The following is a 25022-nucleotide window of genomic DNA, read 5'->3' as shown; positions in this document are numbered from 1 at the left end:
GTATTATTTAGCCAGTTGATTAGGACTACTTATGAAAAAGAGCCAAGGGAGAATCTTTATATTAGTCAATTTTTCAAATCCCTATGGCCTACAACATATTAAGAATTTCCATATAATGCCAATCATTTGAGATACCCATTTTAGATTTACAAAAATTCTTGAGAAAGATGACTTTGTCATATTTTCCTCTTCCTTAAATTTAGTTTCTAAGGGAACTGTCATAAGGGAATATTCTATTGATACCAACATCATTTTCACAAGTTGTTCTCCCCATAAAGCCTCCTCTAAAGGTGTTAATCGGTTTTATTTAGTTAATTAGTTGAGTTTTGATTTGATTCAAGGTATGTGAGATAGAATCAGAATCAAACTATTTATTAAATGGTTTCAATATCTTAAATCAAAACCAATTAATTATAAGTTTCAGATAAATGATTTGTTAGTTTTCCCCTTTGTTTGGCTCATGCGGGGCGAAGGTTTGATCACGGGACCTCGCTTCTACGGAATACTGTGTCCTCTCCAAGCCAACTGCTCTAACCCCTAGGTGAAGTAAAAAATGAGGGACCTATTTTACAAATTTAAAAGGTGAAATGAGAAGAAAGAATTTCTTCTCCACAGGTGAAGTAACTCCATGATTAGACTCTTGAATTATCATTACACTCCCACTCCAAGTTGATGAAGTTGAAACTACCCTTTATCTTGGTCATCTGACAGTACCGATGCCCATGGTGAGCAATTCCTCCTTCACAATGGGTGAAGGGAAAGTCCGTCCTAAAAGGTCTTTCATCTCAACTGCATGTTTACAGATGCACCCTGATCCACATATGCCTAAATCAAACCAAGATAGCTTTTTTAACTTATGCCTAGTCCTGGTCAACATGGTCTATTTTGAAGGAACAATATAATGCTTGATCATGCAGTTGTGGTGTTCCATTTAGAGTTTAGAGCACCATTTTCTCAGGTACAGAAGCATTTAAGTCAGAAAACAAAAATTCCAGTAAAGAAAGAGATACCTGACTTTGCCAATCATCTCCCATATCAAATGTCCTTAGTTATTATACAATCATTCACCATAGTGAAAAATGTCTTATCTTATATACAAAGGGTTGTGTTATAGTTCAAGGGCCCATGCTCATTGAAGAGGGGGGGGGGGGGGGAGGAAGAGGACGTTAAGCATCCCTTACCTTGAGCTTGATTTCTCTGGGGGAATGTATTTGCTTCCTTGGGCTTGGAGGACTACCAAACTTGGAAACCAGAAACTTGAAACATGGGAGAAGAACAAGGTAGAGTGCAGCCAAGATGAATGGAGCCGCAATGAGCCAGCCTAGCAACTGTAGAAGTTACAAGTTTAAAATGAGAGAGAGATTTGCAGAATGTCCTATGATCTTCAACCAAAGAGATTCCAACAACGTAGTAGACTTATGGCTTGTTTAGCATATTCATTGTGCATTGATAGAATTTTTCTTCAGAAATATCATTTGGATTACATTCCAGTAAAGCTCATAGTAAACTCTCAAGAAGAAGTTTTGTGTTGCAGAGTCAACTTAAAACTTATCGAGTGCTTGCTAATAGCCAGCCAACAAGCCAAACAAAGGGTAAAACAATCTGGAACAACTCCAAGCAAAGTATCTAAACAGATGGCTGTCTATTGACCATGTGTCCACTATAGCAGGCCAAAAGACGCAAGTAAGCCATAGCGTCTAAAAAGTGGAGATATGCTTCAGAATTGGTATGCTATTAGCAGAGTGCACAAAAATGTTCAGCGCAACTCAACTACACTCTATAGCTTCGGTTGACACTTCAGTTCAATTATAAGTGGTTCAAGCCTTTTATTATTCTCCCAGAAAATCTCCTATTTGGTATTTTCCTTTATCCTTTGATTCCTAACTCATATCAAGCTAACTACTAATACAAAAAAAAGAGAGGAAAATTTGGTAACATCACAAAACTATACCACTCTCACTATCAAGAAACCACATGATCACAGAATGGACATAGCAGGTGGCCCCGAAAGCAAATAAAAAGCCCCCCCGGGGGGGGGGGGGGGAGTGGATTGATTCATTCAAGAATCATATCTGTCTAGGTTTAAAAACACAGAATTTGGGTACAGGATCGGTCTCCATCAATTCTAGTTCGAATCAGCTAGGAATTGGACGGATTTTTAATGATTCGGTATCATTTATGAAGAATCAGGGTTAATTGAAATCGGCTTCTATTCATTCCAAGTCGAATAGGGAAATTCTCCTGATTCGATCTGATTTCTAAAACCTTCATAACTGTAGACTAATTCCTACACAGAACTCAATTAAAAATGAATAAAATAACATAATGCTTGCATGGATGTGATTATTTAACCATATAATTATCAATGTGGAAGGTCTCCCAAGTGGTGCCCAACAATGTGGAGTACAGTCCCTCCGGCTATAATGTTCTTATTTATCCCCTCCCCAACTCCAACACCCGCACCCAAAAAAATAGAAAAATACTATAATAATATTAATAAAAAAAAAAACCCTGACAGGAGCAAAAACCCAAAAATCTCCTAAGTTGTGCTTAATGTTGGTGGATGCCAACCCTGTGCCTGGTGATGTGCTTATTAAGAAAACACTCTCCAACTCTACCTTTTGGGGAATGGATGGCTTCTGCTTGTTAAAAATTTGGATTTCAGGTAGGCAGGTCTGTCTCACACTAGAGAAAGCAATTTCATTCCTAGTGAAAAAGCTAACCCCTAGTTCAATGGAAATTTATCCATCATCTTCTATTCTCATTCTCTCCTGATCTTTTACATCTACTAATATTCTTTAAATCTTTTAATAATTATGAACAACCTTAAGGGGTCATTGCTTGGAGCAATGGCAAAGGGCTCTTTCCGCCTGCGCAGTGGTGCGGGTTCGAGCCTTGGGAACCAGCCTCTCCGTAAAGGGGGTAAGGCTGTCTACCTATATACCCTCCCAGAACCTTGCTTAAGTGCAGGAAGCCTTTGTGCACTGGGTAATGGCCTTTTTTTTTTCTTAAGAAAGTAGATTTCAAAACTACAGCTCCAAAATAATGATCTCAAGGTCTGGAGGAAATATATTGGATAGAGGGGTACATACCGCATGGGCAATGCTGAGTAGGACTTCCCAAGATGCTTGGCCAGTCAATACTTTCTTGAATGCATCAGGGGTAAGTGGGAAATGAGAACCACCAGAAATGAATTCCCCAAAGCGCAAGAAAGGAATCAGCAGACTGCAAAGAAGCATAGCAATGAAAACAAGAACATGAAGTGGATCTAGAATTAATCTGAAAAATAAGCATAAACAGTCAAACTAATTCTCCATGTTCCAATTTGCAGACTTAACTAGTTGTAAAAACATATAAACTCAGCTAGATCTGCCAAAGGCATGGTTATTTACTGAACTTGAATTTCAAATGAACAATTGACAGGACAAAATCAATGAATTTTTTTCACAAAAAAGAGTGAACACAGTTTATCTGCCAAGTTATAAGAGGCCACAAGCTAGGTTACTACTAGGCTAAGGCAAAGTATGACTTGGATATGTCACTGTGCCTAAAAAAAAAAAGGAGAAGAAAAAGAATCAAGTGCCAGGCATGGGCAGCTCTAGTTTTGAAGTGTCATGTAACAAAGGTCACATGAGCTTGTCATGGATAAACATGACAAGATGATGGCTTAAACATAAGATCAGTAATGAGAGGTATCCACCCTGCCAAATTCACCTACTACATAAAAAATCAATGTACCATTCTTAGTTATAACTTTTGTTTCAGGGGCCATTTAGATGAGGAGACTGAAATGAAATTTTCAGATATATTGGGCATTTTGATTGGAAATTTTGGTGTAAAATTCTTGAGTGATTTTTTTGTATATTTACAATGTGTTATGTAAATCATATATTTAATCCCAAGGGGGTAGCTGAGTTGGGAAGGGAACTTCGCCTCAGGAAGCGTGTGGTTCTGAGTTCGACTCCTCTTACTTCCTAAGGGCCACTCACACGAGGGGTGTTTAATGCTCTTCACTGCTTTCGGTGAAAGTTAAATGGTTCTCATTCAACCCCAGTATGACCCGGTCCATGCAGTTGTTAGGTCAGTATGGGCCCACGGGATTAGTCAGGCTGAAGGCCTAGACACCCGTTGTTAGCTAAATAAAAAATGTAAATCATATATTTAACATTCAAATCATTACTTAACAACAGCCACGAGCTCAGTGGTTAAGTTGTTGTTTCTATCTAGGAAGAACCTGGCTTAAAGTCTTGTTTATATATTTAAAACACATTTTTACAATGGGCCATGACCTTGAGACACAGATTGGGAAGTCCGTGATTTGAAACTAAATTTCTTAATCAGGTGAAGTTGACGGAAATTTTCAAGAAAAAAAAATTTGGAAAAAGGATAAACTGCTAAAAATCGAAGTGATACTTTAAGGAGATTCATATCTCATCGGTTATGGGTCCAAAATTTTGGAACCAATCTGAAATTTACAACTAAGGTACCATTACAATCCCAACCATCCCAAGGTAAAAAAACAAGCAAGTACATACATCAGAAAGTAAAGCATCAATCAATTATCATCATTCATCAAAAGTTCCTTGGTTATGTTGAATAATTCCTTGAGAACGCATACATGTAGAAGACCCTAATATTGTGCACTTAACATGAACATTGCCTATCTACATACTTTCAGGCTATCTTTAATCCCAACTATACCTGGGACTAAATTTAGGGGAAAAAGAAATACCACAAAGTGCATAAAGAATGGAAAGTAGCATCTCTAACCTAATAGATTTAGTTGTCTATGGCATACTTGTCAAGGGGTTGCCTAAGCAACAAGTTTGTTCTCGGACCCCTAGGCGACCGGTCACCAAATTGTTCAAGGTGCCGAGACAAAAAATTAGAACAAAAAAAGAAGGAAATATATGTTCAAGTAATTTTATTTTTCCTCTTGCTGTATTGAGTTTGTATGTTGAATATATATGTCCCAACTCCTAAGACTCCTAACTGCTAGCTCATGTGAGTCATATGCATTCTCGCATGATAAAATGCTTCAGCTTGAATTCCATATGAAAGTAAGGAACCTAAATTCACATTAATATACATATGTTACTTTATCATCTAGTGAAATTACAGTTGGAACATACATTTTAACAGAGATTCCCTCCTCCCAGAAAATTTCATGACATGCTTATAAGTCTTAACAGGGGCTCCTCGTACAAATTATCATTCCTTAATCCTAATCACACCTCAATCTCCGCTACCAAGAAATGCCAGTTTTGAAGTAAAACAGCCACTTAGGTTCCGTTTGTTTCAACAGTGAATATGTTATAGGAATTGCTTAAAAGCAAAAAAGAAAATGTATTGGCCAAAAAGGAAGAAATTATTATACTGAAAAACAATACAAAACTTGGGAAAATGACTTCTATTTTAAACTTCTAGATATTGGAAGGTATATTATAACATAGATTCCCTTCTCTCAAAAAATTACATGACCAACATTCATAACATGGGCTCTTAGAACAAAAGATCATTTTCTGACCATACCTCCATTTCTGAAAACAAGACACATGCATATTTTGAAGTAATTCAGCTACTTAGGTTCCACTTGTTTCAACATGAAATATTTTATAGGAATTTCTTAAAAGCAAAAGGAAATATTATTTCTAAAAAGCAAGAATTCTTTTACTGAAATACAATATAAAAATTTTACTTCCACTTTAGATATCTGCATGTTTTTTTCCAGAAAAGATGCTGGCTTCTTGGTTCATCATACAATTTCCCTCCAAGGAGGACACCAATCCCACCATTTGGATAATTCTCTTATTCATGCAACCATGCCTAAATATGCACACCTCGTGTACAATAAAAAAAGGAGAGTAAATGGCAAAGAAATAAAAACAAGTTTGATAAATGAAAGTCAATTTCTTGGAAAGAATTTCCACTGAAACAAACAATGACATAAAGAAGTAAATTCAGAAGGAATTGATAATACAAGATAAGGCTAAATACTACTTACCTCAACTCTACTGGAGTAGCAAGAAAGTTTGCAAGCATCACACTTGGAGGATGACAACGTGAACCAAGCAGTGCAATAGCCATCCCACAAAGAAAGAAGGTGACCCCTTGTAATTGCAAAATGAACTTCAATATCAGATGCTGATGATTAAAAGAAAAAAGAAGGAGAGATGATTCAAACTGCCTCAGATATCAGGATACATTTCTGAAAGGCATGTACGAGACATAAGAGGCAGTTTGGTCTATATTCAACAATGCTGAGACATCAGCACACACACATTAAGATTAGACCAAAGAAGATTTGAAGAATCATAGAATTCAAACTGAGCTTAGATGTGGACTTTCTAGTCCAGCTGATAGATGTGATGCAATCAAATCTGCAACCGAAAACAACAAGAAAGTTCACCAGCCAGGCCAACATGATTTTGTTTCGTTTCTGGGCTACTTCGTCAACTATAGTGATCTCTAGCTTCTCTAATTCAGTTATAAATGGAAAGGATAGTATCAGACACGCAAGCCATCAAAATTCAAACAAGAGCAGAGGCATGGAAAATTAGATGATAGGTTTTGACATTTATTTGAATACTCTCCAAAAGAAGTCATGCCTCCCTATATGTGGAAAGGTACACCCAATTTCGGACTCATTGATTAGATTATTCAAGAACACTTTCTATATAAAAAAAAGTAGGTAAAGGAAGTCAATAGTAAGTTAAAACACGTGTATACATTTTATTTTATTTTTTTATGTATTATGGTGCATGCTAGTACAAGTCAAAGGAAAAATCAATAAGATACATAGTATAAGAAGAAATTGTCCAACTACGACCATGTTGAGCTAGCTTGTATTCGAGAGATAAACAGAAGTGCCTAAATGAGTGCCTAGCTGTGTCCATGCAAGAGTCCGGCTCGAAATACATGAGAAATCTATGAAGGGGGTGTAGTTGAAAAATCATATACTGTTTCCATATATTGATAGTTTCTCCACTGATAATTATAAGAATAATGAATAATAAGGCCAACTAACATGGCTTCCTAATACTTAGTAGGTAATCTCAATTCACGTATAGGTTCAAATTCTACATAGCTGAATCATAACTTGGACTGCTGCAGGGGGCCAGGGGCACATCCAGGATTTTCCCGGGGGAGGGGGAATTAAACTTCCTAGTATCCTCAAATAAATAATTAAGTAAGTCATTAAGGTCATTAAAATTGATTATGATTCGTATAAATGAATCTAAATCCTCTACTAATTGAGAAATTTATATTAAGCAATTATAACTAAGGTCATCACACCAAATGAACTGATTGTTGACAGGTAATGAATCCATCATTAGATCAATCAAATATAGATTATCATATAAGCCACTAAAGAAGTGACAATCAATGAGCATATGTATCTAACCAGAATGAGGATAATTGACACCACACAATTGGTGTTCCTTTCTTCTATTCCATAATATGCCAAAAGTATGCAGATGAAATTAGATAGTAACAGGAAATTACAGAGGAGATGATGATAAATATAGTAATGGTAGTAGTAATAATGATAACAATACTAAAAGTGCCTAATAATATTGATGATGATGAACATAATAAATATTTCCTTCTTTTCACCTAGTTCGTGGGTGGGGGGGGGGATCTTTGAGAGAGAGAGAGGAAATCTTTAATGATGCGGATCTGGGACCTTGAATAGGAACTAAAAACCAAATATCAGAAATTCCTTTTTTTTTTCAGGGTGGGGGACGTTAATCTAAGCTATTTAGGAAATACGAGGAAAATTATTCAATTTCTTCAGTCCAAGCCCCTCCCCCAACCCAAAAAAAAAAAAAAAAAAAAAAAAAAAAAAAAAAAAGAAGAAGAATAAAATTGCATTTTACTTCTGAAGTGCTGGAATTCACTTTGACCAAGACACCAGGACAAATACCAACTTATAAATAGAAGGTGGAGATATTCATTAGATAACTATTAGCAGTCTGCCATCCTTACTTAAAACTTCCAAATCATGCTATTCTTCAGAAACTTTACAAATGGACAAATCTCAGATGACATTAAAGAAAATGCCACAAATTCATACCTTAGGATTAGTCTGATCTCCAACAAGTCAACAGTCAAAGCATGCAGGAATTCAGGCTGAAGAAAAGAAGCTGGTTTTATGGTGTTTTCCATGGACTGAGTTTTATTAATCAGGAATGTGGTAGCAGATTTAATAATCAAGTTTATGCTTGAAGTGAGGAAAGAGAACTGGAAACATTCAGGTTCCAAAGAGAAGTGACGATTGAAGACTTATCTACTCATGAATAAGTCTTCAAAAACCCTCCTCCTGCTGATTTCAGGAATCGGTGGAAATAATCTTAAGTGGCATATATATTGAGAGCATTATTTTGACCTTGAGAATCCTCGTACTTTTATTCCAATACCTCAGCCTGTCTCATTTTTATTACCATAGTCTGTAGGCCTTTTGTTTATCCAAACCTTCCCTCTCCCTCCTCTACAAAGCTCTTTCCATTTCACAAGAGTGAAGATAACAGTCTTTAGCAGAAGAATCACAATTCAGATTGACCAACTTAGCTTTAACAGTAAACAGTGTCTGGATTATGTAATTCCTTGAAATTATCCATCCAAAAATGTCATTTCTCGGAACTCATACGGTAGGGGAAAGGAACGACGAACAGGGTTTCAATTAATGATACCAGAAAAAAAGTCCCTGGAATGCCTGACCTGGCTCTGATGGGGTTTTGTATAAACTTGGGTAGTCTAGTGACAATGAATAACACATATGTATGTGATCATTATATGTAGAAAAAAAAAAAAAAAAGAGGTGCATATCAAACAACTTTCAGAGTAGCCATTTAAAATGTTACTATTGACATTCAAAAGTAATTTTTTTTTTTTTTGTTGGATCTACTAAGATGACCACTGGTTTCAAACCACCAAATTTCAGCACTCTTAAAATGTAAGTTGCTGAGCTTATCTGATCATATGACTGAATAAATGTGTTTTGATTCATTTTTCATTTGTTTTGTATCCAATATCATAATTTCTCAACTTGTTAAATGGATTGAGTTTAAAAACCAGAATACAAAGATGCTCATACCACATATAGGGAACACTCCCAAAGTGAAGCCAAGAGCCGTCGAAAATGCTAGTTGGTTCGGTTCTGCTCCCCTGCAAAAATGGGAAGACGAAAATTCATGAAGCTGATTACCCTTTAGCAAAGATTATACGGTCTTCAGTCCCAAAACTATCATCTTTTCAAACTAATTAACTACAGAGAAATATAATCGATCCAAAAAGAAAGAAAGCAAACTTCTTTAAGCGATGCCAATGAATTCCAAAAACATCGAATTGCTAAATGCTCAGTTTTCAAACAAATTAACGACCACTGTGTAAAGAGAAACAGGAGTTGATTTGATATCTACTGAGAAACTTGAAACGAATACCCAAATGAAAAAACTAGAAAAAAAGAAAAAGATGTTGGAGAAGACCCATTATACCTTTGGAGAATTTGCCGAACAGGATCCACGACCTTCCTGTTGAACCATGAGATCAACCCAATCCTCGCGATCGGCATTTCCAATAGAAACCCTTCTCGTGATAGGAAATAATGAAGAGGAAGCAAACCCTTCTTATTGGGTTCCCTCGAGATCAAATCATGAAGCCAAATTAGGGTTTCTTGGATTGTAAATTTGTAATTTATGAACCAAAGAGCCCCTTTATTCTAGTTTCCTTTTCCAGTGAGAGGAATCTGAATCAAGCATTTCTTAGTTTATGAGGTAACCGTTTTCAATGAAAATTTCAGTTCTATTTCTGTTGATTTTAAAATCTTCACACGTTGTTGGGTTCGTATTGTAGGAACTGGCACAGGACATTCAGAATCAAAGAGCAGAGGAAACTGATTAAAAATGGAGATTTTGTTCCTTTTAATTACAACTGTCTTTATTGTTATCTTGAAGAGGATGATCTGTGAGTTGAAGTGTTGGTGAAGGAAGCGGCGAACAGTGGAATTAATTTATAAATTAAATAATGGCAATTTTATGAACACGTAGTTGGCTCGTCAGATAATCCTGTGATGGTAGAGCACTCTTTCTCTGTGATTCAATGAGAGACTTATCCTGCACTTGCCACCACACGGCCACTGGTCGGACTCAAATCCTCTTCCGCTGATAGTAAATAGTAGTGAGGATTAGTGAGGATTCGATGGTTGGAAGGGATTTGGCATATACACAAGAATCTTTTGTAAGGAGAAAGTGAGTGGCAGTAAGCATCGATGGCTGGAATGCATGTGAGGGCCCTCCCAATCGTTAGATATTCAATGCCACTCATTGTTAGCTGTAGAGGATTTGAGTCTTTAACATGTACTCCAGCCATCCAATGTTCACTATCATTCACTACCTTCCCGTAGAGGATTTTTGTGCTAATTGATCATAAATATATGCTACCTACATGCTCAAAAATACCTTTGTATTGTTTCTCGAGATTCTATGCAAATCAAAAAGGGTGTACTAGTTCACGAGGCTCCTGTTATTAGGTTTGGGAAAGGGCATAATGTACCTAGTCATTCAGTTTCACAAAGAGACTATTTTCTAACTCAAACCCATGCAAAAAAAATCGTGTTCATAATTTGAGATAAAAAAAATGTATTATTTTAAAAATAGTATATTATAAAAACATATATATTACAAAATAAGATTGAGTTTCTCTTCCCCATGGAAGGACAAATACTTACCATGATACCTTCGGACTAGCATAAAAAGGGCAGTTTCAATCTTATACAATAAGAGTGACAATGAATGATATTGAGAGTACGAACACTAGGATAGCCTAATGATGGTAACTTTGACTTGTGGAGCTGGCACCTAGGGGAGGAGGTCGTGGGATCGAACCCTATCGTATGCATTGTGTGTGTATGTGTGTGTTTTTTTATTTATTTTATACCCACTCGTGGATTGCCTAGATGGTTAAGACAAACTGAGAATTATGTGGATTAGATGCACGATCTCAGGTTCAATTCCCCATCAAACACTCGCTCAATCCAGTGATGACAACTTCAGTTTAAAGAGTTCACCGTAAGAGGTTGTGAGATCCAACTTTGTAGTATGCATGTATGAGTGATTGGGTTTGTGTGTGAGAGAGAGAGAGGGTGTTGCCACATATGGAGAAGTAGGTACGCTTAATCTAGTGATGACAACTTCAGCTTAAAGGGTTCACCGTAAGAGGTTCTGAGATCCAACTTTGTATTATGCATGTGTGAGTGATTGGGTTTGTGTGAAAGAGAGAGAGGGTGTTGCCACATATGGAGAAGTAGGTAATTAAGTTGGTAAGTCACGCGAGATGTGTCTGCTGCGGATCTCCTGGTCAAAAAGGTAGATGTAGGGAGGATACGGTTAATAAAGCTAATGGATCCCCACTACCTCGGTGTAAAAGGAGACAAAAATAAGATTAGTATTGTGTATTAAGCTAGAGTAGGTGTTCTATTAATGAATTCAAGAATCAGAATCGGATGGATCCCCACTATCTCAGTGTAAAAGGAGACATACTGTGTATTAATTAAGCTAGAGTAGGTGTTCTATTAATGAATTCAAGAATCAGAATCGGATTGACTGGTCAATTCATATTGGAATCGGCTTTGTCCCAATTGTTGGCTTGATTCCTTCTAAAATCTAGGGTTAGGGCAGATTTCATCCAATTTTTGCCAATTCCTAATAGATTTTGGTTGGAACAGAATTGGTCAATTTGTAATATTTAGCTCCTGAATCTGATTAGTCAATTAGAATTGGCAAAATCTCTGAATGACCTTTTTGGAGGGTAAGAATTCATGTTCTCGATCCTTTTTAGATGTGACTCATCATCTTTTTCTTCTTTATTTATTTATTTATTTATTTTCATATTGTTGATCCAATTTAGGTGGAATAAGCTTGAGTTTGTTATTGTTGTAGCTATATCAGAATTGACTAAGAATCACATAACTCGATTGTAACAGGACAATGTCATTTTGCTCAAACTTGACCAATTAACATGAGTATCGACCAAGTTGACTCAAGATTAGGATTAGGATCAGGATACATGCTTAAAATCCTAACTAGTCCTCATCAATACCACCTTCCATATTTTGTGACCAATTTCACCCTGACACTAGATAATCATTTTCTTACCACATGAGATTAAACTGACAATAACAATATGTTCATAAAATTTGGAATCCAAAAGCCACCACGTGGCAAATATTAGGGTTAAGTAAAAGTCAAGCTCTCTATATATCTAAAGCCAGACTTAAAAACATTGGGTCAGGCCAGGTTGGATTGGACTGGGTGGCCCATTCAAACGGGATTGATGATGAATGCAAAATCACACTTAAAAAGAGATTTTCCTTTTAAGTACAGACGAAGTGTTCCTAAACCCAACTTCCATTCACCGTGGCCCACCGTGAACAAAAGAAATAGGGTGGGAGAGAGGAGTACTACATATGGCTTTTCTTTATGTGGATCAGAGAACGTAATCCACTATCGAGAGAGAGAGAGTCTAAAAGAGAAGGGATCACATCAGGACCATTCCATCATGCAGCCACTAGTGTAGGAAAACTTTATTCTGTAAATTATATTTAAGGATTTCAAAATTCTGAAATACATTCATCAAAACTATACCTAAAGAACACACTGACTACACTAAAAGTGAAGAAGAAGAAGAACAACAATAATAACCAAACGCCGCCATAAAATCTCTCTGGACTTTCCCAACTATAATTTTAAAATTCACGAGACATTTTTGGGAGAGATGAGTGGAAACAAGTGAAGTAATTCTGGTTCAGAATTTCCCGGTCTGCACCTGGGTGAAGAATGCAAGTAAAACCTTCTTTCTTTGATAGCTTTCTCTTCTTCTTCTCTGTCAATCTCAGGCAATACCCACTTCCCTTCTTCTTCTTCTTCTTCTTCTCCTTTGATGGAAAGGTTTGAGAAAGCCTTTGATGGGGTGCTCAAAGGGCTTGCAATGAAGCTGAATTTAATGGACTCACAAGGGGAATGAAACCCAGCTATTGAATGTTGGAGAATGGTTGAACCTGGTTTGATTTGCAAACCGGGTTTAGCTACCTTGAGCTTTGAGATCATGTATTTCCTTCTTTCATGGAGTTTGGACATTGACCTCTTGAATCCTGTGACCTTCGGTGCTTCCCCTTCATTGCCTGGGGATTGTCCGGTTAACCGTTGAACAAGCTCCCGGAATCTGGTTGTATCGGTCTGAATGAACATCGTCACGGGTGCCGGTTTATCCATCAATCTTGTGTGAATTGAGTAGTTAACCAGTACTGAGACTAGACCTAGTAGTCCAAGATGTATACCTTGGTCAAGAGAATGTGTATATATATATATATATATCTCATTGCAAGGGGAGAGGAGAGAGAAAGAGAGATCTTATAAAGTAGGTAAAATTGGTTCCACTTTATTAAAGTAAAAGATGTAACTTGTAAGGGAAACGAAGACCACAAATATTGGCTTAGGATCACTCTTAAAAATACTAGACCTAACTTACCAAGAAAATACATGGATAATATTAACATGGAATTAGCCTGATAAGAGAAAGAGAACACCTAACTCACCAAGAAAGAAGATGGAAGTCCACATTGAACAAGCTATGCTATTAATATATTGGGTATAGTGTTGTTAATTGGTCGGTTCAGTTCAATTTCGGTCGGGTTAAATCTGTTTTGGTTTAAGAATAGGTGAAACCTAAGCTTGCCCGATAAGGGAAGGTTTGGTTTTGGTTCAGTTTTGGTTTATTTCGGTCTTATCTTATGTGGCTGTTATTGATTGATATCGGCTTTGGTTTTGTTTGGATTGAGTTGATTTCAATTTTATTTTGTTGGTTTGATATCAGGTTCGGTTGGTTTTGATCAGATTTTAGCATACATCATCGGTTCAGTTCGATTTCAGATTGATGTTTTGGTTGATCTATAAAATTGAAGTTGCAATTGTTCACTATCAGTCCGGCTGATTTCAATTCTTTATTAGTTTCTCTTCACTGTCCCTTGTAAGTTCCTTATTGGTTTATTATCGGTTCAGTCTTATCTTTTAATGGAAGGAGGATAGGTATGCTAGGGGGTCACCTTGGAATCTTGCGTGCTAGCAGAATTTTAATTGTAGGATTTGATCATTTAAAATAAACCTGTTGGATGGGGAGAAAAAAATTTAAACATTCAATCTACCATTGCTACATCTTTTTCTGTTCTCCTCCTTCTCTCTCCCCTACCCCTACAACTGACTCGTGCTGTTGATCGAGTCTCAGGGACCTCTGGTTTTGCCTTTCAATGACCCTCTCTCTCTCTCTCTCTTGTAGAAACGCAACCCTAAAACGATGCAGAAGATAATGGAAAAACAAAACAAACAATGCACACAGATTTTACGAGGTTCGGCAAGGTTGCCTACGTCCCCGGTGAGATGAGATCCTACTTCACTATCAATGGAGAATAGGATTACAACGCTCTTCCTCACACCTCTCCGTATTGCTTGCATTACAGAGAAAGAAACCCTCGCTACAAATATATAGCGGAAAAAACCCTAATCCGGATCAAATTACAATTGCCACCCTAATCCGGATTAAACTACAATTTCCCTCAAATAAAAAATTCGAGCGGGGGACTGCGCCCCCCTACACCCCCTGCTGTGCAGGGGGGCCTCCTGCCCCCCTTGCAACCCCCACAGCCCGCTAACTGGCTAGCGGGACCGCCGTCCTAGCTGTCTAGGTGCTGCACCAGTACTCCCTGGATTAAACTGCGACGGAATACAAGACATCATACACCAACATGAACAGTCTAATGGAAACTATCTGTTCATCTATGTGTATGAATAAGAGAAACAGAAACAACCAAGAAAACGAAGTGTTGAAACAATGCAAAGGGCAATAGTAGTTATCAAGTAAAAGATAATAGCAGATTACCATTAGCTCTTTGGTGCAGGGATTTGTTCAAAGTTTCATATTTTAATTCAAAATCTAACACATGTCTATGCATTGTTCATCAGAAAAACACAGCCCACTACCATACTTTTCAGATCACACTAAGACTGGTGAAAATCAGACCTAGACCAAGTCTATCATTCTCAATCCCACAATGGTAATTAAGAAACTAATAATGCTCAACGAATATTATTTCAACTCTCTTTATCCATTCCATGTGTAACAACAGATATTTTTTTCACTCTAGCATCACAAAAAAGACTTTGCAAATTCACGAGACTTGATATTACTTTTTTTTTGGGGGGGGGGGGTGTAAGTTGCTCTGCAATATATTGTGCATGATTCTGATTCGAAACACAAAACAAATTCAAAATGAATAAAAAGAAATAGGGAAAAAATCTCACACCATATCAGTGTAGTTAGCTTTTCTCTGTTCCTCGTCGCCTCCAAAAGAGGCATGATACTTCTCATACCTATATTATACACCAAATTATGTCAAATGAGAAAACACAGCCAGTGACAAAAAAACCTGAAGAAATCACATCAACTTAAACAGAAGTATCTCCAGTGGAGACTCATCACGTACAATCTCCCAAAGATTAATTGTTTTCATCTAAGATGGCAATAGCATAAAAGAAGATTTCTATTTAATAAGAAATCAAAGTCTGATCTGATAAAAGGAAGAGTAAAAGAATGCAATCCGCTTGCAGCAAACAAGGCAGGGTTTCACAGACAGAAATTTCCAGGTTCTTAAGACTTAAATATCATAGAATGCTGCAAGGGATTTCAAGATCAGATCTTCCAAGTTCTCGATTTAAAGAAAAAGTAAACCTTTCCTAAGTTTTCACAGACTTCAATTGCCGGCTTGAACTAATTCATTGGTCAAAAGAAAAAGCGAACATGCATTGTGAATCCCACAATAAAAAAGAAAAAAACCAGAAAAGGAAGAAGAGAATATACTGATCAACAGCAGAAAGAACTTCTTTCTTCTCAATATTTCCACCAACACCAGATGCCAGATCCAATGCGCCTGCTTTCGACATCTTGCGATTCTTGAACACAAAAATATCTGAAAACACTTCAAATGTGATTTCACAGGTCAAACCTTTTCTCATACTGATCCATAACCATGTCAAAAAGAGGTAAACTACTAAAACAGTTAAAAAATTATCGAAAGCCACTAGAGAGTCTAGAATAAAGCTACTTCTTCTAGGACAAGGACAGAGGCAGAGACAGTGAGAGAAAACGAGTGTGCGTTTAGCAGAAAAGACGCCATTAACGCCATTAACGAGACAGATTAGATCATCAAAGCTTACAAGAAGAGGAGAAACTGAAGTACCCGAACGATTCGAGGATGAGCTCCTTCGCAGCAGGGGGCCAGAGAGGAGGGCAATTAGAGAGAGAGAGAGAGAGTATTTTCCCTTCCTCTTGAAGTTAAACCACTGAAAGAGATTACTCTGGTCGTGGAGGTATACGGTCCTTACTGTCATAGGCACGTTTAGTGTCTGCCACGTCATCAAATCATGTGCACGAGCACGACAGGGAATATTTGGAAAACGGTTGTGAACGGAGTGTGCATGCAGTTAAAACCATTGGATTCGAATCTTTTTTTATTAATAATGATATGACAGATTATAGAACCAGAATGGCTTAGCTTATATTTATGGTCCAACGGAAATTGATTGGTTCAAATTAAAATTAATCAACCGAACTTTATAACCAAAATGGATACGTAGTGGCGCATGCAGTTTAAAATAGACCTAATTATGCGCTTAATTTCAATTTTAATAGGATAATACGAAAAAGGATAAATAAGTACTAATGAGCGTCCACACGCTCTTCGCTGTTGTGTAGTGATGGAGAAAGCTGGCCATTGCTCAAGGATCAAGAAGGGCGAATGTGTGCACAGGGATGGAAAAGGGTTCATTCCCATGAGCTTTGAAAATCCACCGTGAAAGTGAGTGAAGGAGAGGGGTATTGAGGGATTAACGTAAATCAAATACTCACTTAACTGAGGCTAGTGGTAAGGGATCCGAAAGTAGTTGTTAGTTATGCAAAGGGTGTTTCTTTAATAATGGCATTCCCTAGAGCGTGGCGTTGTAAATTTTCCTATTTTCAATATTATGATCGATTCGTAATTCTATTTTCCCATGTATTCATTTGCTATCTAAAACCGTTACCCCCCCCCCACCCTCAAAAAAAAATCTAAAACAAGATCAATTAATAGATATTTGCATGTTTGGGGGAAGAAATAACACTCTCAATAGCATGTACCTACATGAAGACGTGGTGGATGTGAGAAGACTGCGCTGTCCAGACAAAAGTTGATTGTACATGCCTTCTCATTAACCATAGGCTCTAATGTGTATATGTGTTATCGGGTAATATTCTCTTGCCCATGTTTGGGATAACATATGAACATAGATTTAGGGGATGGTATCGATATTAGTATCCATCAATACCGATCCGATACCTATCAGGATTGGATCGAATCAACAAGTATCGGTCGATTTTGCCCTTGGTTTTCTTAAAAAGTACCTTTTTTTTTTTTTTTTTTTTTTAACCTTTAAAACGATATGGATAACTAATTTGGATCGATCTCAACCAATATCAATAAGATCAATATGATACCAATACTTAAAACCATGCCTATGAGGCTTCAATTTTTGAGTCCTTCTCTAGAAGCCAAATTTTATGAAGCAAGGAGGAAAATCCAACCAAAAATATTGGAATCTTTACCACCTCCAAGCCAGATAGTTCATCAACTCACACATCTCAGTGACTTGTAGTGCTAGAGGCAATAAAGATTATAAACCATCAACTCACACATCTCAACTCCTTACTTCCTAGAAACTAACTTGCAGAAACCCAATAAACTATCTCGAACATGTAGTAGGTTCATCGTACTTGAAAGTAAGACGTTGAATTAATATTAAGACATCATTTATGTAAGTAGTTTCTGATATTTGGAGTCAAAGAATTAGGTGGATAGGAGATTAAACTATTGAACGTACTTTTAAGAAAGGGTGAGGGTTAAGTAAGTGACTAGGGGCTCAATCAATGGTGGGGTTGGGATTTAAAGTAAAGGGTGGGGAGTGGAGAAAGTGACATAGGCTGGATACCCTGATACCTTTCCCAATCTTTTTCCTTTTATAAGAAATAACGTATTAAGCGTATGATTCTATAACAAGGCACAAGAGAAGGTGAAAAATAGAATGTTTTTGCTTTATCTCTAAGGCATGCTCTAAGGTATCTATCTAGTGTTCACTTAAACCAATCAACATATGTAGCGTTGGGGGAATTCCGATACCAAACCCTTAGTGCAACTAAGTTTTGAAAGTGATCCATTAATCAGTAGGAATGGAACAAACATGGCAATGGTGGGACACTAGAAGTCTCTCTTGTGCTTGTGTGCAAACATCCCCCAATGGCAGTAGGGGGGATTATTTCTTATGTACATGTACGGCCAAAGTTGTAATAGGCTAATATCAATACATCATGTAATTATTGCTGTTGATAATCTTTTTCCCCAAAAGTCTCTTAATGGATTCTTCATTATTGCTACGTAATTGAGTGATACGACATGTGGCTTGGTCATATATTAAATTTCAAGACTTAATCAAGGGTTTTTCTTATTGACATTTTGTTTTTAATAGGATAAATTCTATCATTTCATATATGATCTCAGAAAATGTGCGAGACAATGATAATATTTTATAAATAATATAAAAATAAATCATTATCAAATTTTTTTTTTTTGGAATAACCTTTTTATTCTGTTAACTCAAAGAACTTTTGAGAATAAAATAATGGACAATTAAAATGAAATGTTAGATTCTAAATGCATCTACAAAGATGTCATTTAGATAGTCTCATACTCTCATTCATACGTAATGGACAATTATTGTGGGTTGTCTCATAGTCCTAGATTTTTCAATAACATAATTTTACCAATTAAAAATTCTGATTTCTGAACTTTCACAAATAAGTGGACCTAAAGGTATACTAATCCACAAATTATAAAAAAAGAAAGAGAGAGAGAGAGAGAGAGAGAGAGAGAGAGAGTGGAAATTCTTTTTTTAACAGACTGCTTAAAGAACCCTCTCTCATATTTCAAAATAAGCATTGGGAGCAGGGGTTTAAGTTTAACCCTGAAAGCCCAAACCTACCCTGGTCCATCCTGAGCCCTAACAAGGCTTGGGTTAAGATTTCTGACCCTAAGGGCGGGTTAGGCTTGGGTTGAGGCCTAGATATAGCCCAACCTTGATTTTAACCATAATTTATGTAATATAATTTAGTGTTATCACCTTATCTTTTTATTTTAAATAATGAAATTTGGGTAATTGATTCTTATGGGAACTCTTCTGAACATTTAGTATTGTGTTGCACTTCATAGTTTTAAATTGTGTATTGAACATTTGATCAATTGGTTTTTTTTTTTTTTTTTTTTTTTTTTTTTTTTTTTTTATTATTTAATGCATAGGACACATGGCAAAAACAAGGTCAATCACTGTTAGCCAACCTTAGCAAGAATCAGGGCCAATTAGGGTAGGGCTGGGTTGGCATAAGCCCGATAGAATTGGGCCTAGGCATGAATCTGATAGAGTTGGGTTATGCCAAGATTGAATTTTGATGATCTAGGATTGGGCTAGGGTTTTAAGAAACCCAACCCAATCGCGCCCTATTTTCACCTCTAATTGGGAATGTCAACTTCACCGTTCTATTTTACCTCTGTTGATGTCACCTTCTCAAATTTCTTCTTGTTTTTTTTCCCTTAAAAGTATTCCATATATTCTATATGTATGACAACACTTCCTACCTGACTTGAGTCTATGTGATTTTGATAGATTAATGAGTCCAATAAAATACAATCTAACTCTGGGATTATTCTAATTGGAATGGATGGATACCGATTTTGTACCTGATTTTGAGTTTTTAAACCTTGCCATCACCTCCCTTTCCAATAAATTACCAAAGCTGATTTTCTAAAGCAAACACTAATGCTTCCAAATCTTGGGAAAATTTTACCTATATAGTCTCTACATATATTTCACTTGTACAGTTTATTAAGCAAGCAAAAATAACCCAAATGGTGAATGTTTTAGGTGGAAATGATCCATTATGGATTGGACCTAAGCCTAAAGGCTAAACCTGTGGATTTTAGTGTAACATGAGATAAATGTCATATATTTTTATACAAATATGGAAGAGGGTTGAGTACTTGAGCAACCTGCTATTTTCTTTGAAGTAGCCGTTCAACTAATTAGGGTCATTTTCAAAGGCCAAGGAGAAAGAATGACACAAGCTGGACACCACAATCTCGTGCCTAGTCTTTTCCCTAAAGATGTGTCAAAAATATAAATGGGGAGATGTTTTCTGTTCGGGATCATGGCCTATGCCAGCGAAGTGTCCCCTTAATCTCTCTCCTTCATCAATGTCAGGTAGAGATGTCATTTGGTGGGGAAACTAAATGTGAGGGAGAATGTTGCAAAAACTCTCAGATGAAAGAATCTGTGACCTTGAATGGACCTTGGATGCCTTCATCTACTAGTTGATCCTCTCCGCTTAAGAGTTTCAGCTTTTGGTTGAACACTAAAGCATTTTTTTTTGGTTAATTATTTTTAATCCCATGCACTCTAGCCGAGCTATTGAGTTCATTTTCTCATGAAGAACTCTCTCATTGTTCAACTTGTGTTATTTTTTTTGGGAAGAACCCCACCTAGTCGCTTGGCCCCTGCACCAGCACGGGGGTAAAGAGAGGCACACAGGGCATCAACACAGGGACCGGGCTGTCATTTCAACTCCTTTCCGTGTCTAGGCATAGGCTATGCAACCAAGTAATGTTCTCCACCCCCCCCCTTTCTAATATGAAATACGTACTTAGAAAATGGAAAACATATAGCAGCTCTAACCTTAATTGGGTTTTGGCCTTTCTTTGACGATAGATGAGTCACACACCATAGTGTAAGTAAAACAATAACAGGGCAATAGGTATATAAGACTTTGACAAAACAATTATATTAATGGAAATATAATTACAAATAGAAGATCACTTACTTATTCAATTGGTCCTCTGAAACAGTAGTAGAAATCTTCCCTCTGAAGTAGAGTTGAGTCGTTTATATAAACTCTCTTTAAGGTATTTGAAGGGCCCATATATATGTATGTAACTGGGTTGACCCTACGTTCTCACCTCTAAGATAAAACAACAGAGAGCAAAACAAAGAACAAAAGCACTTGCCCCCTTAACTAACATTCATATATATATATATATATATATCCAAGTTTTCTTTCATCCCTAAGTAATGGGGGACTAAACTCTTGTGAGAAGTCTTAGCTCATTACTACTTCACAAGTGCTAAAGACAAAATAAAAAAAGCAATTTTGAGAGGGAAAGCTGAAATTTAAAAGAAGACTTGTGATACAAAAGACTAAAAGCAAAATCTCAAAAGGACTATTTGAAAAGACAAATATAACCATATTTTGAAACTTAAATTCCAACACATAGCCAAGTTTTAAAGTATACCGAAACAAAACCTAACTGGTATGATTTAAATCACCCATGATTGTTCTGGTTAAACAACTAATTCTTAACAGATAAAACCATGACTCGATCCAAAACAGGGCCACAGAGAGTTCCAAAGTCATCACTCCTTGTGTGGTAATAGGAACTGTAGAATGTAAGTCTTGTTCTGGGTGCAACAGCAGTGAACTTGAAACCAGCAGCCTTGAACCCACCTTTCCCTTGGGATTTATAGGGGACTTTCAGGGTCTCTTTCCCTGCAAAAGCTTCAACCATCATGGATCCATGGCAACCATTCCTTGCATCTCCAACTGTGAAAGTAACATTGTAGATTTTTCCTGGAACTGTTCTCAAGATTTGGGCAATTGCGCTTTCCATGCCTGCAACTAGCTCAACTGCTGCTTGTCCTGAGTAAACATTGAAATGCCTTGCGTCTATGTATTTCACAGCTTTTGTGGATTCAATTATCCACCCTGGGAGTGGCGACACTAGGTCTCGCTGCTTGGGGGGAAGGAGAATACCATTGGTGGAGTTATGGAAAAGATGAGGACCCTCTTCAAAATCGCCATTCTTAACCAAGTTAACTGCAAGACATTGTCAAATTATTCAGCAAAGTCATCAAATATGTGAGGACAGAAAATTAAAAGATTGAGGCTCCTAACAAACAGAGGATCCAGATTAGGAAATGATCACATACATTTTGTGGGCATGGGAGGGTAAAGCTCTTTAATGGCTACTACATCCAAGAGAGGTCCACAAGAAGGATCTTCTTGAATACCGGGGTTTTGGAATATCACCGTAGCAACCTTAGAGGTGGCTCTGAATCCCCAGGCATAGGTGTCACCTCCATTGCTACTGTACAAAGTTTGAAGAGGAAGATCCCCAGTTAGAGGAGGCACAGAGACCCTTAAAACCTCATCCTGTGCACAAGTCCTTGAAGCACCAAAGGTGAGGGAGTAAAGGGAGCCCGGTTTTACTGATACGTTTTGGGAGATTGAGGCATCATTGCCAAGCCTTACTGCATGAACACCATGAGCAACAGCGAAATACATGCCACCGGGTTGTGGACCACTAGAGATGTACTCAACAAGGCCTCTGATTACCCATTTGGGTAGTGAGTGTTTCCCCTTGATGACTGTTTTGTTCAGGTTTGTTGGCTTGGGCCCTTCTTCAAAGTTTCCATTTTGGAGAAATCCTGAGAAAGAAGAATCAAAAGGATTCAGCATTGAAGATAAAGAAAAGCTTGGCAATCCACAACTCAACAAATTGTCTATTACATCTGAAATCAGAAGAAATCTATGCAAATGTTATTTTACCCAAACAGAGTAACAGAGAAATGAAGAAATGGAACTCAATGAGCAGCATACTATATTAAAGGACAGCTCAAATGCATTGGAACCAAAGAAGCCCAAATGAAGAAATGATCCAGAACATCACATATTGACAAGAAAAATGAGAATAGATCTCTGTATATGACAATACTGAAACAGAAAAACAGAGTAAAAGAAGAAATAAAAATGGTCTAGAACATCATAGTTGACGAGAAAAATGAGAAAAGGCTCCCTAAAATTACAACAAAGAAGTAAATGAAGAAACTAAATGAGTGGCTTATTAAATCAAAGAAAAGCAGAGGAACAAAAGAAACAATACTCCACAATGTCTGTGAATGACAATACCTAAACAAAAATTAAGAAAGTACAATGAGAAGCTTATAAAATCAATATAAGCTCAAAATGCAGAGGACCCAGAAGAAATAAACTGAAGGAAACAACTTAGAACACCAAAACAGCACCTTTATAGACTATGGAGAACAGTAAAACACACCAGAAGCCCAAATGGGAAATAGAAGATCAAAACAAAGGTAACAAACAGGGAAAAGAAGAGAACTCAGAAACCACATTTGCATCACCAGCATTTACCACAAAATAAAGGTAAAAGGACTAACAAAAGCATAAAATGCCCAAAAAATGAAAGATGGTAAGAGGTTGAGGAAGACATTACCATCAGTATATGTCTCTTTTGCTGAAAGGGCAGGACTTGTGAAGGCTGAGAAGCATACAAGCAACAGAGAGAGTAACACCAGCATTTTCCTCACAGAGATGAAGAGAGCAAACCAAGAAAAGGAAAAGGTTTGGGTTTGAGTTTGAAATGGACTCTTTGAGTAAGTCTGGGCTGGTGTGAGAGACAGTGGAGCTCCTGGGCTCACATTTATATTGGGGAAGATGATGGAATGTAGAGCTGAGATCACGCAGGTTGAACCGTTGAACAGCCAATGAGGTTCTGTCCAGACTCCAGAGGGATTTGTCTGGTTTTCTCAGTTTTCCCAATTTCCAAACATTATTTCCAAACATTACCTTTAAGTCTTTATGTCTCCACTCCGTATCCACTTGCAAGGAAAATTATGTTCACAAGGTGGGTCCCACCTGACATTAACATTGAAAGACCTCATCCGTTGCCGTGATTTGCTCTTTACTACTCCCTCTAATGGATCTTTAAGAGGATCCAACGAAATGAGCTTTAATTGTCGACAAAGATAAGATGCGTGCTCCATGCACCACATCCAATTGACCTGGACCGTATTGGCTGTGTACGGACGTGCAGGGTCCCACCGCATGTGGTGATTTGGAGGATCTTAATTTTGTCCGAAGGAAAAGAGTGAATATCAAATATAGTTTCTGTATCGGTCTCGGCTTGTATCAGACGGATTTGTCCACATTTTCAATAAAAAAAAGATAAAAAAAACGTTATCGAATTGTGAGTCCACATTTTCAATAAAAAAAAGATAAAAAAAACGTTATCGAATTGTGAGTGCTCCTGTATCTAGATTCTAGACAAAGACCTTTAATGGCCCTCGCACTTACACTGAGCTATGCGATCAGGTAGCTCTTTCTTTTAAAAAATAATTGATCTTTAAATAAATTTATCATTATTAATAAAAAAAAAATTTTGGATAATAAAAAAAAGGTGCTCCATGATAGTGATCATAGCCCAAGCCAAGGTCCCCATATGGCGAGTAACGCCTCTGCAGGACTAACAAGCGATAGTAGGACATGCCACCTCTAACTCACAACCAGTCGACTCGAGGGCAAGGGCTTCCTTCCACTAGGCTACCAACCCTGTTGGTCATTATTGATATTTGAAACCATAGTCAAAAGGTAGCTAAAGCTATGTTTGGTAGCCAAGAGAAAAAAAGAGAAAACAATCTAGAAAATAAGGAAAAATAAAGAGAATAAAAGAAATGAAATAGTGAGAAAAAAAAAAATGTAGGTTTGGTTAACATTAGAAGAGAAGAAAATAAAATAAAATAATTTTTTTTTTGTATTTTCTCATGTTTTATTGTGTTTTTTATGAGATTATTTTATTAGAAACAAAAGAAAATTTTACAATTTTGAAATTCAAAAAATGAATCTTCTCTTGGTTTAGGACATACCAAGCATAAAGAGAACTTCTTTAAAAAATTTTGTGCTATTTTCTTTTCTTCTCTTGTCTTGGCTTGGCTTGGCTGGCTAGTCTTGGCTGCCTTACCTTGGTAGCCAAGAGAAGAATAGAA

At 37.1% G+C, this 25022-nt stretch overlaps 3 protein-coding genes and 1 long non-coding RNA gene across 5 annotated transcripts; all 4 read right to left on the bottom strand.

Moving 5' to 3' along the window:
- Positions 1-1007: 1007 nt before the first annotated feature.
- Positions 1008-10142, bottom strand: LOC122073157. Its single transcript, XM_042637692.1, has 5 exons — positions 9498-10142; positions 9098-9168; positions 6005-6110; positions 3093-3225; positions 1008-1328 (listed from the first exon to the last, which is right to left on the bottom strand). The coding sequence occupies exons 1-5, from the start codon at positions 9572-9574 to the stop codon at positions 1167-1169; spliced, it is 549 nt and encodes a 182-aa protein (XP_042493626.1). The 5' UTR covers positions 9575-10142; the 3' UTR covers positions 1008-1166.
- Positions 10143-12573: 2431 nt separating this feature from the next.
- On the bottom strand, positions 12574-13340 carry LOC122072825 (VQ motif-containing protein 31-like). The gene has a single exon (XM_042637242.1). The coding sequence runs from the start codon at positions 13269-13271 to the stop codon at positions 12753-12755; it is 519 nt and encodes a 172-aa protein (XP_042493176.1). The 5' UTR covers positions 13272-13340; the 3' UTR covers positions 12574-12752.
- Positions 13341-15352: 2012 nt separating this feature from the next.
- On the bottom strand, positions 15353-16437 carry LOC122074844. Of its 2 annotated transcripts, none has more exons than XR_006139068.1 (3): positions 16289-16437; positions 15910-16027; positions 15353-15422 (listed from the first exon to the last, which is right to left on the bottom strand). It is a non-coding gene; the product is annotated as an uncharacterized LOC122074844 (long non-coding RNA). The 2 variants fall into 2 exon arrangements; XR_006139069.1 differs by having other exon boundaries at positions 15910-16018.
- Positions 16438-21381: 4944 nt separating this feature from the next.
- LOC122072805 lies at positions 21382-23786 on the bottom strand. Its single transcript, XM_042637215.1, has 3 exons — positions 23474-23786; positions 22170-22667; positions 21382-22056 (listed from the first exon to the last, which is right to left on the bottom strand). The coding sequence occupies exons 1-3, from the start codon at positions 23556-23558 to the stop codon at positions 21533-21535; spliced, it is 1107 nt and encodes a 368-aa protein (XP_042493149.1). The 5' UTR covers positions 23559-23786; the 3' UTR covers positions 21382-21532.
- Between the last annotated feature and the right edge of the window lie 1236 nt (positions 23787-25022).

Source organism: Macadamia integrifolia, chromosome 3, assembly GCF_013358625.1.
Source record: "Macadamia integrifolia cultivar HAES 741 chromosome 3, SCU_Mint_v3, whole genome shotgun sequence".
Taxonomy (NCBI): domain Eukaryota; kingdom Viridiplantae; phylum Streptophyta; class Magnoliopsida; order Proteales; family Proteaceae; genus Macadamia; species Macadamia integrifolia.
Note: the sequence above shows the minus strand (reverse complement) of the source record. Positions and strands in the feature narration are given on the sequence as shown.

Coding starts and splice junctions, on each gene's coding strand:
- LOC122072805 (XM_042637215.1), bottom strand. CDS start 23,558: ATGCTGGTGTTACTCTCTCTGTTGCTTGTATGCTTCTCAGCCTTCACA. Junction 22,668..23,473: donor AAAAGAGACATATACTGATG/GTAATGTCTTCC, acceptor CTTCTTTCTCAG/GATTTCTCCAAAATGGAAAC. Junction 22,057..22,169: donor CCCTCCCATGCCCACAAAAT/GTATGTGATCAT, acceptor AATGTCTTGCAG/TTAACTTGGTTAAGAATGGC.
- LOC122072825 (XM_042637242.1), bottom strand. CDS start 13,271: ATGGATAAACCGGCACCCGTGACGATGTTCATTCAGACCGATACAACC.
- LOC122073157 (XM_042637692.1), bottom strand. CDS start 9,574: ATGCCGATCGCGAGGATTGGGTTGATCTCATGGTTCAACAGGAAGGTC. Junction 9,169..9,497: donor GTTCGGCAAATTCTCCAAAG/GTATAATGGGTC, acceptor CCATTTTTGCAG/GGGAGCAGAACCGAACCAAC. Junction 3,226..6,004: donor GCTACTCCAGTAGAGTTGAG/GTAAGTAGTATT, acceptor GCTTCTTTGCAG/TCTGCTGATTCCTTTCTTGC.